General features: G+C 35.6%; 1 protein-coding gene across 3 annotated transcripts in view; it reads right to left on the bottom strand.

Moving 5' to 3' along the window:
• The window catches only part of dia (diaphanous related formin 1), a 172,021-nt gene that overhangs the window by 128,870 nt on the left and 26,644 nt on the right, over nt 1-16,507 (bottom strand). The window contains exons 1-2 of one of the 3 annotated variants that reach the window (XM_081728516.1): nt 15,706-15,896; nt 8,753-8,839 (exon numbers count right to left, since the gene is read on the bottom strand). In XM_081728516.1, coding sequence (XP_081584642.1) covers nt 8,753-8,788 — 36 coding nt within the window. In that variant the 5' untranslated portion in view covers nt 8,789-8,839; nt 15,706-15,896. Of the gene's footprint in view, nt 1-8,752; nt 8,840-15,705; nt 15,897-16,507 lie in introns of those variants that run through there. The other 2 variants (XM_081728519.1, XM_081728518.1) reach the window with 2 other exon arrangements.

The following is a 16,507-nucleotide window of genomic DNA, read 5'->3' as shown; positions in this document are numbered from 1 at the left end:
GCCTTCCACATTGTCATTCCATGAATTCTTTCAAAATCACTGACTCTCATTAATTATCCGTCTCCTTTAGCATAAAGGAAAAAACCGTGAGCCGTAAAATTAAAGATCCATTTCATTTTATTTAATCCCGTAAGAAAATGTTTTGTTGAGACAAGTAACATACTTCCCACTTTGAATCTACTTTTCTTTAACCGTTTTTTAAAAAGGAAGTTCTGTGTATGACCTGTATGTATGTATTATGATTGTAGATATGTTCGCAATTACATTGAAAACTGTTGAACACATTGCGATGCAGTTTTCACTAATCAAATAAGCTATTCCCTAAGAAGACTCTTACGCATAAAATATTTGGAAAATTATTAATTATTTATTTTTTAAAAAATCAAATAACTCCTGCAACGTCTGTTGAAAAATGTGACCCTAAAATATGCGGCAACCGTAAAATCAACAAAGTATGATGGGTTTCATACAACGAAGGGGTTGATAACATTTTTGCAGCCAGCTCCAGCTATTCGGTGGAAAAATTAAAATAAAATTAAATGTTTGATTTTAAAGTCCCACGATTATGTCTGTTAGGCTAAGGGAAACTATGATTAAAGCAAGTGAGTGATGGAAGAATTTAGTGGAATGAGAAAGTGGGAGGAAACGGGAGTACCCTGAGAAAATCCAAGACTACGATTTCGCCCGGCAGAAACTTACCTGGCCTGGGATCGAACCAGGGACAAGAGGTAAGAGCTCTACCACTGAACTACTGTGTTCCTCTAACTCAGCGTTTCCCAACCGGTGTGCCGCGAATGGGCCGCGAGGAAATCGAAACAAATTATTAATTCTATAGGAACCATATTGCAAGACAGGGGAACATGTATATTTGTATTTCACATTACTATGAACCTCTACTATAAATATACAATTTTAAGTTTCATACTGTGTTACTTTTCTGTACATTTTTAATGTTGAAAAACGTATTTATCATTGTCATGACCATTATTGCTTCTTTATTGTTGCAGACTATTTCGTAACTTGAAATTTTAACATATCATTCAATAAATTCAACAGAGCAAATATGCATACAAATTAACTACATTTGTGTTTTTTAAAAGTATAGATTTGTTTATTTATTCGTTATTTAGTGATCTTCCCTTTTAGTTAAAGGTTAGATACAGTTTTCGAAAGAGAAAATGGATTTTTAAAAACCAAAGTCATATATTTCATTGCAACTGTTTTCTATTTTAAAATTAGAATGAAAAATAAGCATAATGAATTACCACGGGGGAAAATCAGTGATCGAGCTTTCTTCTCTGTAAGGAGGAGACCAGTAATCACATAAAAATACCACGGTATTTTATATTTACAAATAATGATAGTAATATTATATATATATATATATATATATAAAATATGGGTGTGTCGCGAGAATTCAAGTTACAATGTAGTGTGCCGCAAGTTGAAGAAGGTTGGGAAACGCTGCTCTAACTAGTCGATGGAGTTAATGCATATATCGCTGAAATATTTCACTTTCAGACACAGGAGTGCTATTTTGCACAATAGTTATTTATATAAAGCAAAAATAAAAAACGCCGGAAAACACTGGATCAGAACACCCTTATGACGACATCAAAAGGCTGCCGTGTCGAGATACATAGGTCCATTTAAATGACCATATCTCTACTACCAATTATAATATCGTGATATTTCAACACACCCATCAGTTGAAAGATCTTGTATTAATAATAATAATAATAAAAAGACTCAGTACTTTTTGTTGTAACATGAATGGTTAAGAAGTTATAAACGTAAAATTATGGAAGTGGATAGTATACTGGAGGATATTTCAGGAAAACGTTCTCTAAGATGATTTTAACGGATTTTTTCTTGCAAAATTTGGGTAGCATGTATAATTAGGCATGGGAGACACCACAGTCTAGTGGTTAGAGCGTTAAATTCATGTACCCATTGTCCCGGGTTCGATTCAAGGCCGGTGCTTCCCCAATTTTCGGCGTCCACCCAGCGTCGTGAGGCAAACTGGGAAGTCACGTGAATAAAAGACCATTAGGTCTAGAAAGCTCCCGATACGCCGGTTAGAGATAGGGCGACGGGGTGCGGTGACCGCATGTTCGCCGCTAGGTTGGACGTAGCTCCACCAATCGCTAACAAATGGCGTGGAGCGGCTCAGGTCAACATATCGGGCCGTTATGCCAAGTAGTTTTACTTTAGTATATTCAGGCATAGACTTTGCTGAACATGGATCTAAATATTCCCAAGTCGAATTTCGCTTCCTTATGGGTGAAATACAAAATTTTAACCAAAATGGCTGCTGCATTAATTTCTTTTTTAAAATGACTACAAATATTGCCGTGTGATGTATTATTCCTACGTTTTCAGGATCAGGAAATATATTTGTGACCTCCGAATTACAATCCGACCACCGAAAGTGGCTCAAGCCACCTCAAATCGACAAGAAATAAGAGTGAGGTATAGTTTTCTTTCTTTTCAGGGTCAATGATTTCATTACTGTTGCTAAAATTACGATTGTAATACCGGAAGTGCTCAGTAACTCACGATGAATCCTCCAAAAAAATAATCTATTTATGGAAACACTTGCAATCAAAAACAATAGCACAGCTTCCTTCTGGGAATGAGCAAAATACATCATCGATGGTACGCATCATTCTCTACTGACTCCTCTTCCCTTACATAAAGGCGGATTCACCCCCAGCCCAAATTCCCAATTTTCCCTTAAGTTACGAACAGGATATTGTAATCTTTTTATATACAATTTAAAAGTCCTTCAATCATGCTAGAGAAAGGTCATTTACTTCTATTTTCTTTTGTCAGACAAACTGTTTAGGAGTTATTGCAGCAGAAATTTAAGAGGGAGTGAAAAAGAAGAAACATATCTTCTATGGTTGTGTTTTATTTTCTACATCGAGCTACAAAGTAAAAGTCACATCTCACATCTACAAAGTAAAGAACATTTAAGTCAGATTTTACGCATCGACAGCAACTGCAAATCTCTTTTACTTGCATGATATTGATCTTGTAGCTCATCTCTCGGCGTTGTGCAAAAGAACATTATATGTCGGAGAAATATTTTCAATTGGCCTGTACTGCTGCGTTAGAGAAACCACCCAAAAAAGCTTTGTCTACGTCCCTAAATGACTTAGAAACATTCATATTCATGTTCAGCAAAGTCCCATTAAGCCTAAAAATATATGTTGCCCAAATGTCGCAAAAGAATATTTTTAAAATCATTTTCCTTAAATGTTCACCAATGTATCACTTACTTCCAAAATTTTCCCGTTATAACTTCTTACTAGTTCGTATTACAACAATTAGTTATTGAATCTTTTTTGTAGATTAATTCAAGACCTTTTAAATGGTGTATTCAAGAAACATCACAATATTATGATGATTATGGAAATACGACCATTTAAACGAAACTTCATCTCTTGACACGGCGGCCATTTTAAAATGACGTTGCCACTAGGAGGGATGACCTTTGATTAGGTGTCTCCTGGCAGGTTTATTATTATTATTATTATTATTATTATTATTATTATTATTATTATTATTATTCGGTATGTACGCAAGTACTGAGTAAAATATCATACTGATGTCCGGAAATGAAATTTTTTACGCTAATTCTACTGACTAAAATCGTTTAACATTGTTTCGTAATGATGTTAAGATCATTGAGTGCACTGACGATGTCATGCCTGCTGCTTACATGCCGGTCTTCCTCAACTTTTGCTAGAATATCATCCACTTTGCTGTAATTGATCGCCCACTGCGAGAAGCGTTTTGAACATCGAAATTTCCAGAACGAAAGCGAATAAACAATTTTTGACTGTTGCTTTTGATAACGCCCCTGGCCCATAAACAGTACAAATTTATTCACGGGCCTATTCCGCATTTGCTACATTATTGAAATAAAACTGTAAAATATACAGCAATATTGCGCAAGTTCATTCATCTTCAAGTTGGAATACCTTACGAAGGGGTATCAAAAACTTTTTGCAAATACCTAAAAAACCACGAACAACGAAGTCCATCGGACATGCATTTTATAGTTAGGTCTTTGTATGCTAACCATGCAAATTCTGGACTCGTTAGAACAACTCTTTATTTAATTTTTCAGGTAAATCACTGAAGGTGCAATGATTGACAAGCACGGAACGTCATTACGTTCCTTCTTCTTCAGGGTAAATCAGCAAAGTAGATCCACGAAGAGATGAAAGAAATTTATCGGGATGAAAGCCCATCCCATGAAATGGTATCCAAGTGGAAACGGCAATTCCAAACTGGACATATGACCACCGCGGATACCGATCTGGAAGATCATCTTTCACTGATCTTAGCGCCTTGACGGAAAAAGTTGAGATCATACTGGAAGACACGAGGATAACCACTGAAAGTGTTATGTGTGCAATAGGTGTGAGTTATGGGTCTGCCTGGAATATTCACAACCAGGTGCATCTTCAGAATGTGTCAACCCGAGTGCAGAAGGTGGGTGCCACGACTGCCCACACATTTTCAGAAGAGAAATTGCAAGGACGTTGCAAATGAAATGTTGAATCACTGTGAGGTGGATCAAGATTGGGTTTATCTTTATGAACCAGAAACAAACGGAATCAGCAAACAATGGAAACACCCCTCCTCCTCGAACCCCATAAAAGACACAAGTGCAGAAGTCTGCCGCCGGTGATGTTTTTAGTTTTCTGTACTGTGAAGGAGTCGTCATGACAGATTACCTACCACAGGGGTAAACTATTACTAGTACCCATTATTCCCATCTCCTAAGTTACGAGAGGAACTGAAGAAAAACGTCGAGATCGGTCACACAAGGGCTGATGCTGTTGGCAGACAATGCATCAGCTTATTCCGCCCATGCATCCATGATGAAGACACGGGAATTAAGACATGACACATTGTCCCACTCTCCATACTCACCAGATCTAGCACCACATGACTTTTTTCTCTTCCCAGAAATGTAAAGCCCACTCAGAGGATGGAATTTTGAGAGGTAGGAATGACGTCAATTCTCAGGTTGATCTGTGGCTTCGAAACCAAACAGGAGATTTTTACAAAACGGGCTTACGGAAAGTGGAGAACCGCTGGCAAAAATGTCTCCATACAAAGCACGGTGACTAAGTAGAGAAGGACTACTACCACACGGAGTCAGAGTTCTGCAGAGTGGGTTTCTTCTAGGTGATTGCACGAACTTTTTGATACTCCCTCATACGTCTGATTATAAGAATTCCAATTCTTTTTACATATTTACTAGCTTCAACTGTCTGCCGTCAAATGACGTTTGGCTGGACTGCTCCGACTCATATACGCTGCGATTTGGGACACTAACGCCATCTCGTGCGCAAAAAGCTATTTTTAGACTACGTGATATTTTGATGCGGTACTCACTAATATGAGTTATTCGCAAAAAAAAAAAAAAAAAAATGTTTTTACCTATTGTAAAAAAAAAATTCAACAATTTAATAATTAATTATTACGCTATTGTTCACACATATTTCGTAGGGAGACCCATTCTATAGGAAGTTAGTGTTTTATTTTTAGTTTAGGTATCCAACTAAACTAGTGCGGTAACAAAAAATAGAAATTAAAAACCTTTTAAAAGAAAAAAATAACCGACTTAACTGAAAAGCAGAAAATAATAAAAGCATTAAAAACAAACAATAATAATAATAATAATAATAATAATAATAATAATAATAAAGTTCTTAAAAGCACAAAATAATTTATTACTATTATCTATAAAATTGTTTGAAGTTGTGCCAAGCCAAGCATATTAATGCCTACCATCCAAATAAGTTTCTATGAGGCATTAATTTGTTCGGCTTCAATTGACTTCATTAAATTATTTTGTGTTCTTAAGCGATTTACTATTATTATTATTATTATATGCTTTTTAATAGTTTCACTATTTTCTGCCTTTTGTGAACTCGATTCATAATTTTTTTCAGAAAGTTCTTACTTTCTCATTAACCTAATAATTAAGATAAGAAAAAAATGAATAGTTCTTATTTGCCACAACCTAAACATCATACTACTATTTTTATTATTATTATTATTTTTGTTGTTGCGAATCTTTAAATACACACACTATATCGGTTGTTTATCTTTTTATTTTCTTCTATTTTACTTTTTGTTTACTATGTTCGGTTTCTGAAGCCACTATAATCTAGTTTCATTTCCTTCGCTCCTCCACGTCTATATATCTCTCATCGAACCACAGTTCAATTCGTTACTAAGACCTTACGCCTTTTCCACAGTAACACGGATATTAGACCTCATCTTGTTAACCTATTATTCTTTCTAAATCATCACTACCTACGATCTTCGCTCTACCCCCCCCCCCCAAAAAAAAGAAAAAACTCGAATCTATTACCAATCTCGTATTTTTCAGAACATTTAAACTCTTTAGTCCTCGGATATCAAAATTTGCTCCGTTGCCGGCTACTGTGTTCTTTACTAAACAGCCCTCATCTATACTACCAAAAGAGGGCACGCGGGCTCAGTGAGAGATTGGTCATCTCTGGTACGACGGGTCTTCGGTTTGAACCCGACCATACCCTAAACCAGGGGTGTGCTACTTGGAACAGTGGACGGGCCAATCACAGAGCACTAAATGGCGTCGCGGGCCTCACTGTAGGTATATCATTATATTATACAATTGAATAGTTTAGTATTAAATGAGGGAACATGTTCATTGTAATTTACATCACAATAACACAAAACAACTGTTACACTGGTAACCTAAACACTTACTCACTACAGAGGAGCAGAATAATGTATTTAGAACTTTGTCGGTACATTTAGCAATCCTTATACCGAGGGAAATTTCCAACAAGTACCTAAGCTTGCCAAGTGCTTGTCTTCAGGGCGTTACCACGTTTCGCACTGTGTGATCGACGGAAAATTTCCAGTTCACTCTTAACAGGTATTGTAAAAAAGAAAAATTATAATAATTATTGTTTTCAATAACTGACCAGCGGGCCGACTGTTGCGCACGGCTGGCCTAAACGGAATAATCGCGCCACGTTAAACTAGAAATTTCATTTTCATTTCTTATACTGCCGAACATCTAAGATGTTACCGGTAATCTATTAGAACGTGATTAAACTAATTTACTATGCAAATGTCCGAATTCACGTATTTCCATGGGTATTTTAGTGTTGAAGTACGTGGATTTAGTTGCTACATCTTGAATGCCGTTTCCATTGTTGTCACTTAATTTTGTATGCGCCTTCTTTAAAACTTGTGTATGGAATATTTCTTCTTTTCTTATGTTCCCATTGAGAACGCTTATCATCAACCAAAACTATTTTCATGTTGCACAACTTCGAAAACTGTTAGAAAACTTGTTTCAGTTTTTCGTATAAACCGATTTAATGCAATCTTCAACTTCTTCCATTGGTGCGTGTACGCTTAAGACACAGATATCACATCACTATTCCTTCAGTGTAATGTTGATCATTCTATTATTTATGGAAACGACCTTGTCAAGTGAAAATACGATATTATATTTAACGAAGAATCCTATTTGTAAGCCATGAGCGTCAGTTACACTGTGGAAACAAGAGAATCGTTCTATCGTGAGGCAATCACATCGGTTCCTCGATCATAGCTCCTTGCGTATCACTATCTTTCGTTATCCAGTGTGTCTAAGTTGAACTTTTTCTATCTTGCTTTGGAACGTTTCCTTACGTTGCATGTTTCTAACTTGATTTTTTACTAAATTTTGTTTTCAGATTTTCTGTAGTAGTAGTAGTAATGCTCTGGAGACCAATTAAGGACTACTCTACCTCCAGACTCACTATAGAACACTTTTCTGTCTTGACAACTTTCTTTTGATGGACTAGGAGATGTCAATCGTAGGCCCAATACCCAATATGAATTGAGAGCTGTATAGGCTGTACGGTTTCCCTGTGCACAGTTGCTGTTCAGTGAAGCCACATTGCACGCGGCATAGAGAATTACTGAAGATCAGTCAATGAAGATGCAGTTTCCCGTAATATCATTTGGGAAAGGGGGAGGGACGGTAATACATCAATTTCTGCTGCTTCTGTGTTTGTGGAGAGCTAGTTATTTTCTTCTTCTTCGTATCAGAAATCTGAACCATTTGAAAAAAGAATCATCGACATTGTTTGGCAAGAGCTTGAATGGAAGCTTGGCGTTTGTAACGCGAGCAAAGTGCGCATTTTACCTTTTCTTATGAATGTACATCATAATTCTTTTTTTTTTTTCTTTTCTTTTTTTAAACTCTCTCTGCAGCCTCACCACTTGTTATAATTGTGTTATGCTGTTAATAATGTCCCACACAGACCACAAGTATGTGGCATTTGTGATAATATTCCCTTTACGATGTTTCTAAGTCTATATTTATTACATCTCACATGATACAATACTCTCTGATTCCTTGTTAGAAGTGTCTCACATACATACGAAAGGCAAGAGACAGAAAGCCTATAACAATGGTTTAAAATTGACCAGACTTTAAAATAATGGACACATATGTAAGCCAACAGCGTCTTGTTTGAAAGAAACCAAAAAGTATGTCTAATGTCATTGCAAAATGAAGAAAGGTTATGAACACTTCATTTAGTTACACTAATAACTCTTCCTTATTTACTGCATATTAAAAGGGAAAGGTTCAAGATTTTAACGGAAGGTTGTTGTTAATAAAACAGAGTATATGCTGCTAAGGTCATATAACAAAAACACAGGGAATACTTACGAAACTCCCAGACTTCGTTTTATCTGCCCGAGACATGGTAATTAAGTCACTCTTGTAAGTGATCCAATTCGACCGTCATTTTTCCACCTGCAAGTAATGAAGCTGTTACTGTTTACCATCTTTTAACATCATAATCATAATAATAATCACCAAATTTACAAAATCCTACACAATACGTATTACCCAGAAAAAATACCAATGAGCAATTAAAAAAAAAAAAAAAAATCGTATCTAATGGTTAAAACTGAGCATTTGAAACATTTCACAATCGTACAGTTGTGGTCACAAAAAGTGCAACTGCCTTCCACATATTATGTCCGGGGAAAAAAAATTACCCTAGATCCTTACGAATTCCTTTTAGATCTGGCTCTTTTCCCCTGCATTTTTGTCAATCAAGGGTGAAAATTGAACAATGATTTTGCATTATGCATATGATAATTTCGTTGTAGCCAAACAAAATAGCTACAATACAGAAAAGTAAGGATATTTTAAGTCGCAAACGTGGTACGTTATTTATATTTTTAATCTAGAAGGACTAAATAAATGACCGAAGCACAGAAAATATCCTAACTACAGAGAGTCTACAATGATTAACCACCTCCTTCACGCTATTTGCTAATTGTTTCACTGTCAATTCGAGTCTCACAAAACATACCTCTGTCTAGTTACCTTCCTTGGAGACAAAACTAAAGAGCGAAAAATGCATGTAAGTCAGACGGGTAAAAGCAAGAATATCTGAAAACACTCTGTTTTCTGGGTATAACATGTGATTCATCCGATCCGTCTTTTGCATAGATGGTTAAGAGTATAGATGCAAAAAAAAAAAAAAGCCGTTTTTTTTTAATTGATTTTTTTTTCACATAAAAAGGCGGCTTTTTTGGTGAAAAAACGAGAATTGCAAATTTTCATGATTTTTCTATCTAAATAGCTTTCTTATGGTATACTCTATAATTAGATAAGATTTCCATGAACTAAATGCCATATTTCGCTCTGGAATTCACCACCAAAATGGATGGAGCACGTTTTACGAATTAAAGCAAACATAAAGAATATAGTATTTGAGGGCAATTTTAGAGGTTATTTAACTTCATTTTAACTTTTGAGTTATCAACATCTTTTTCTTCTCTGGATCATTTCAGTTTGTTATCCGTGTTTCATTTTTAAGAGCTTAGTAATCTAGCTTCTAGCGCAAAAGTTAAACTTATGTTTTTCTATATATCCGTCAAAGCGTACGTTTTTCAATATATTCGTCAAACAGTACTTCCACATTTCTGTTACACTGTAGCTGTGCAATGATTTAGGAATAATTTTCCGAATACAACCTTGAATGCCATTTTATACAAATAATCAGTAGCGGATTTAGAAAAGTACTTTGGGAGAGGTTTCTCTGATTGTTTCGTTTAAAAAAAAAAAAAATCCTTAATTTTTATTTGGGAGGAGCTTGAAGTTCATGAGTACAGGCATAATTAATATTCCGTTTTGTTTATATATTTTATTTAGCAATAATCTTCCGGATACAACCTTGAAGATCATTTTATACTGAGAATCAGTAGCGGATTTAGAAAAATATTTTGGGAAGGGTTTTTCTTTCTAATATTTAGTTTTTCTAAAAAGTCCTAACTTTTATTTGACGGAAGCATAAAGTTTGTGAGTAAAGGCATAACTAATATATATTTCGTTCACTCAGTCATGTTTTTGTGCAGTTGTGTTTAGTTTAATTTAACCGTAGTTTTTTTGGGGGGTAGGGGTGGCGGAGGGATTCCGTAAAGATACGAAGGGTGTGAGGTAAGAACATGGTAACCAACAATGCTGAGTTATGCAGCACCAGATAGAGAGCAACGCATACCGCTTCGTTTAATCCTTCATGTATAGTCTTACGTGAAAAATCATCTTTCCGACTTTGAAAATGAATTGTGCACCAGAAAACCTCTAATTTCTTAAAATAGTAAAATTGTGGGTTACCATGTTCTTGCCTCATACCCTTCATATGTTGAATTCCTCTTGTTAAAAATTCAGAAACCTTGAGATCTGGGTAAACCATGGTGGTGGTTATATAAAACTTGACCGTAGAATTTCAAGAACCACCCAAAACCAAGCTCTAGATATGCGACCTTTAAGCGTATCATATAAATGTAAATGTAAATATGTTTTTTCTTTCTTCAAAAAGAAGGTATGGAATATTTTGAAGTAAAAATACTACATACAATTTTGCTAGTTATTTGTGTATTCTTTTTTTAAAAAAGAAGTATTTACTTTCAGGATTGGCTGGTTTACACCAGCTGTTTTTTTAAAAAATGGTTCAAACCAAAGAAATAAAAAGAACGAAAAATGTGAATCGTGTGAACTTCATGGTGACGTTTTCAAATATCAAACCATCTGCATTAGTTTTATCTCCTTTTCACCTTTTAATCAAAGTGTCTCATGTTCAACTCTCGGTCGAACAAACCAAGTAGAGGTTCGGATCTCACTTTAAGCGAGTCTTCTCCTTGATAACTTTGGTATTAGGTAAGAATGTTAAGCCTAAACATACAAAATGAAACTAAATTGTATATTTCTGTTTGCCTGAATGCCTGTTGTTTTATAAAGAAGCCAGGGTTGCTTAAATATATTGATAGAAATTGGCAATTATCGACTGCCTACGTAGCTTCCAATATTAGCTTGGGTTGGACTTTCAATGATATCTACATACTAAATTTGTAATTTTATATCTTGGTTTTAGCGTACTATTTATGATACATTGACCTTAAATTTTACATGCAAAGCAATAACAGGACTTTTCCGTTATTGTTTTACATTTAAAGTAATGACGGGATTTTCCCGATGGCTATGGCGGGAGTTTCCCAATTGAAGAAATTTACTGACCGGATTTCTTTAAGCTTATGTGACCCCTTCCAGCATAACCCTGTTGTTGTATAAAAACACCAAGGCGAAACAAACTTCTTTCTGTCAATATATAATATAAATACATACAGCAAAATACTTAAAACCCAAAAACCCGGTTTAAACAAACAAACAAACAAAAACAAAAAAAAACTGGTTTAAACCCTCCCCCAAAAAAGGGCTTTTGGCTTTTTCAAAAACAATCATGGTTCTTGCCAACTCTGCATACTTTTGTATATAAGAGGTTAAAAAATTCTTATTATATACATTGGTTTATTCTTTGGCATTCATAATGCAAATATGTTAAAAATTTACAGTTTGAAATATCTTTTCGAAATTCATGGTTTATTTTCGAGGTCTTATATTATTATCGGCATCAACCACTAATTAAATGAGTTTTTGTGTTATAGAGAAGCGAAACAAAGTCTACTTTATCAATTTAAAGCAAAATTTTGAAAAAGCCGAAAATTTCCCAAGCAAAAAAGTGAGGCAGAAAAAAGTTTTTTTTTTTTTTTCCAAAACAGCCGGGTTTTTTTCCGAGCCCTTGCACATCTAGTTGAGAGGGAACTGTCTTTCAGGAAAAAAGTAAAATTACATTTAGCTGCAGTGTCAGTATTACAATTAGCAGACAAAAACTTTAATAAATAGAAAATAGACAAAAACCGAAAACCGCCAATGTCACAAAAATTCGACAGCACTACTGTGTACGTAGCTCACTTGAATATTTGAAAGAGTTCTAATCTCCAGTCAGTAGTAATGCTTTACAATAGTTCTTCATAAAAATGGTAGTTTTACTCATAAAATATGTGAGTGTATATGAAAGGGGATTGTCTACGATATTAATTTACATTGTGGAAGTATTTCTGCACTGCAGAAATCAGTATTTTATGTAGTGCGAAACTGTATGAAACCATTAAGAGTGCCCTATCCTATGTAATCTATGCGATATTAAGTGTTTCTTGCATCATCCTCTATGCTCATCTTCCGTTGATGACGCGCCTGTTCCCTACAATCGAAAGCGCGGAGGGCCCCACCTGTGCTTCTCCCTGGGCCACTTATATAGCATTCTCGCTCCTGGTTGCCACGTAACACAACTTTTTTGCACATTCGTTTTTATGCCATATGTACGGAAGCATATAAGTATGAACGCATGTTATCAATTTGTACGCAATTATTTGGGTATTTGTCTTAGGGAATCATTTGAAGCAGAAAAAGATCAATTATTTAATTTAACGGACTATTCACATGAATGATCGCCTTCGGAACAGGCAAATAACTTACTGTACAGCCTTAGAATAAACTTTTAGTAACTTCGTTTACTTAAGTTGGAAGCCTGCACTGTTTTCAGCCTTTGTACCACAGAGCAGATGTATGGTTAAGGTTTGTTATGTTTCGGTTTGCACTTGGTAGAACAAGTGATTTTCGCACATTGCTGACATGACGCAAGGTATGAATAAGTAGGGTACGGTCGGGTTAGCTTAGGGTTAGGGTAGTTTGGACCCATTTTGTTGTAAGTGTAATTGCACGTAACGCTAGTTATTATATCGGTTTCTGTAAATGTTCTGCACAAAGTGCACTCCTACCGATAAACGTGTCTTGTTCTACTCTGCGGCACTTAACTCCTGTTTCTGTTAAAATTTTGAGCATTCCTTTCGAACATATCAACTGCTCTTTCAAGACGATATGCTTATGATAATTACTTGTCTCGATCTTTAACAGGGTTTCAGTACCGGAGAGTAGATCAGAAATGTGAAAATAAGTAAAATTTACATGAAAGAAACGGTGAATTGATTATTTTTCTCGAAATTCATGTTAAAAAGAAGCGTAATGTGGTAATTTTAAGTGTTAAAAGCTGCGCGTTGTTGGTAGTATTTGAGTAAAGACATGCTGACATCAGACAGTATAGTGAAATGAGGAAATTAATTCCAAGCATTCAAAAGCAGCAGCTGCATGTGACGGATATCATGTTTCAATTGTGATTTTCATAACAACCTATGCTGGTGAAGAAAAAGTTACTATGTTATGTGGAGCGATATTGAAACTGAGAAGAAAGTGTGACAAATGTAGGAAAACACTGAAAGTAAAGAAACGGAGGAACAGTTACATTTTCAAATTTGAACTCGTGTTGAAGGTATGAAACGTAATTGGGAAAAGTCAACAGTGAAAGGTATTTCCTTCGAGGACACCAAGTTGTCGATAAAGTACCTAAACTAATACTTTCGGCGACATCCTCGCTTAGGCGCATACCCACCAACGGTGACACGCCTGCTCCCTACGGATTCAAACCCTGGCTAGCACTCAGGCCGCGCTGCTTTGCTTTATCCTGACTCCGTCAGATAGCATTCCTAGTTTTTAGTGGCTACCTAGCCCGTTTTTTTAAAACTATAGTTTTTATGGAATATTTCCGGATGCAGTATTAATACGCAATACGGTAAAGTCATTTTAAAGTAAATGTGTACCGAGGAATTCTTTTTCTTATGTAATGAAAAAAATTTCACGATCTCCAGCCTGAAATTAGTAGACCTACTCTGTGGCAGAACAGGTAAGGAACCTGCAAGTTTACGTCAGCAAAGCCGGTAAATAAGAAACCGGCGAAAAGTAGGTTAAAAATATGCATGCAAATTTTACAACACTTATAGGTAAAATCTGTTAATTCACAAAGGAAGAACAGTATTTAAAAAGAACTTATTTATGCAGGCGGCCAACATTTAACAGGTTCACTCGAGCAGACGGTTCTACCGAAAACAAAATTTACAGGTAAAACACTATGTGAAACACATTTCGTAAAAGAAGAAGAGTGTGAATATAAGTAATTTATGTCATTGCATATCATATTGAAGTATATTTTGAATGGTAGTGAACGTATTCTAAGTGTAACTATGTACTGAAGCGGAAGAATATAAGAATGCGAAGAAGTGGAAATAAACGGCGGGAATGTTCTGCTAGTGTTAGCAATGGACGTTTGCGATGGATGTAATGCAAACATAAAGTTTCATTGTAAACAAGTGTGTGTTAAAAAGCGTCATATTATAAAGTCTGTGCAGCGTCATGGTATGTTGAAACGTAAAATCAAACGTGCGAAATGCGGAAAAGAAGTAAAAATTCAGAACAGACGAATTTCTCTTCGTAGCGGGCCATTTGTACCCGGGAAAGCAGCGAAGCCATTTTGAAAGTAAAAATCATTATTACCATTTAAGTGTTTTTGAATGTAAAAATTATTGTGGATATTCGGATTTTTTATGTATTTTTCCACTATCCTCGTTGATACGGATGCCCCCCGTCGCGTACACGCCTGCTCCCTGCGGACGCAACCCCTCGCTCTGCTCGGGGCCCCTGCTACGGTCCTTCAATGACTCGGTTAGATAACATTCGTGCTTTTTAGTGGCCACCTAGCAGGACGCCCATACTTTTAGGGGTTATTCATTGAGTATGTACGAACTTACAAAGGGGGTAACAAAGCGACTTTTATTTACTTATCGACTGATACGAAAATAAAAAAGGACGTACCTGTACTTTATATCTGCATGTGTAGTGCCCTTGTACTTTATCTATGACTATGTGTGTGGGGGGAAGGGGGAGAATTTAACGCATATCGCATGTCTTGTGCACATGGATACTTCTCACTATTGCACTAGTAGAAAATTTATAGTATTTCATGTAGAAGTGGTAATAGAACACAGAAGAAACGCAGATCAGGGGGTTCTCATGCATACTATTACCTTTACATAAAATGCACTAACATTTTAAATTACATTTATTTACATCCAAGACTTTTCTTGTTTAAAATCAAAATGATAAAGTAGTTATGGATGTTTGTTATTCACTTCCACAAAATATAATAAAACTAAGCAATTAATTAACACTGTATAAACTCACTTCACTACTTCATATCACACAACTCAATACATTATGTTAGAAAAATAGCCTACTATTCAAAATATTCCGCAAAAAGGCTAAAACAAACATTAGCACTAATAACCTCCAAGTGGGATTGGCTCACTAGAATCAGGGCGTAGCCAAAAATTTTAAAAGTACAACACATATTATAAACAATTTGCACATTTAACACTTACTAAGACTGATTTTCCATGTAAGTCCTTTAACCGAACATAATGTATTTGAATTTCACTAAACGCAACCATAAGTTTTAACAAATCACCTCCTCCCGCTGACACACACACCACAAAAGCACCACAGTTACATTCCAAACATTTTCCTTTTTTCTTACAGTTGCACAGAATATTTCCTGCTTGTAAGTCGCTGCTGATGACATCACGCGGCAACTAAAAAATGTAAATATTCCATCAAAAGCTTCCACGATATTTTTTGAGACCTGCTTTTCGTAACCGTTTGCATCAACGTAACACAAAATCTCCGTTTTCGATAATAGGCACAGTAGTTATAATCGATCTTTAAACGGTTTTGGATTGCGTATACGCTTAGTAAATTTTGCGAACGCTGGAAGGCAAAATAGACCTTAGGTTTGCCTGTTGAACTAATTTTTTTTTTTTTAATTTGATACCATATTTTATATTTTATTTTAAACTTTTATCACAATAATTATACGTAGAATACTAGAATGGAGACTTCAGCAGTAGTTTCCTGCAAATTAAGTGACGTAGAGTACCAGTCGTTGCAAACTTCTGCGTACAAAAACGCAACGCAAAATTTTCAATATAACATGTCCGACTATCGCAACCAAAATCAGATGTGGTATTGACGTAAGCCGGTGAGGTGTGAGACTTATAGTTGACATCATTGCTGTTGTATCTGAGACACCGTCGGGGATCTAAACATAATGGACTGTACAATTTGCATACTTTTGAGACGCTTTGCAGTATAAGTGTAGAGTTAAGTGTTAGATCAGCTTACATC

This window comes from Thermobia domestica, chromosome 10 (assembly GCF_964235325.1).
Source record: "Thermobia domestica chromosome 10, izTheDome1.hap1.1, whole genome shotgun sequence".
NCBI lineage: Eukaryota > Metazoa > Arthropoda > Insecta > Zygentoma > Lepismatidae > Thermobia > Thermobia domestica.
This window is presented reverse-complemented; position numbering and strand designations above follow the sequence as displayed.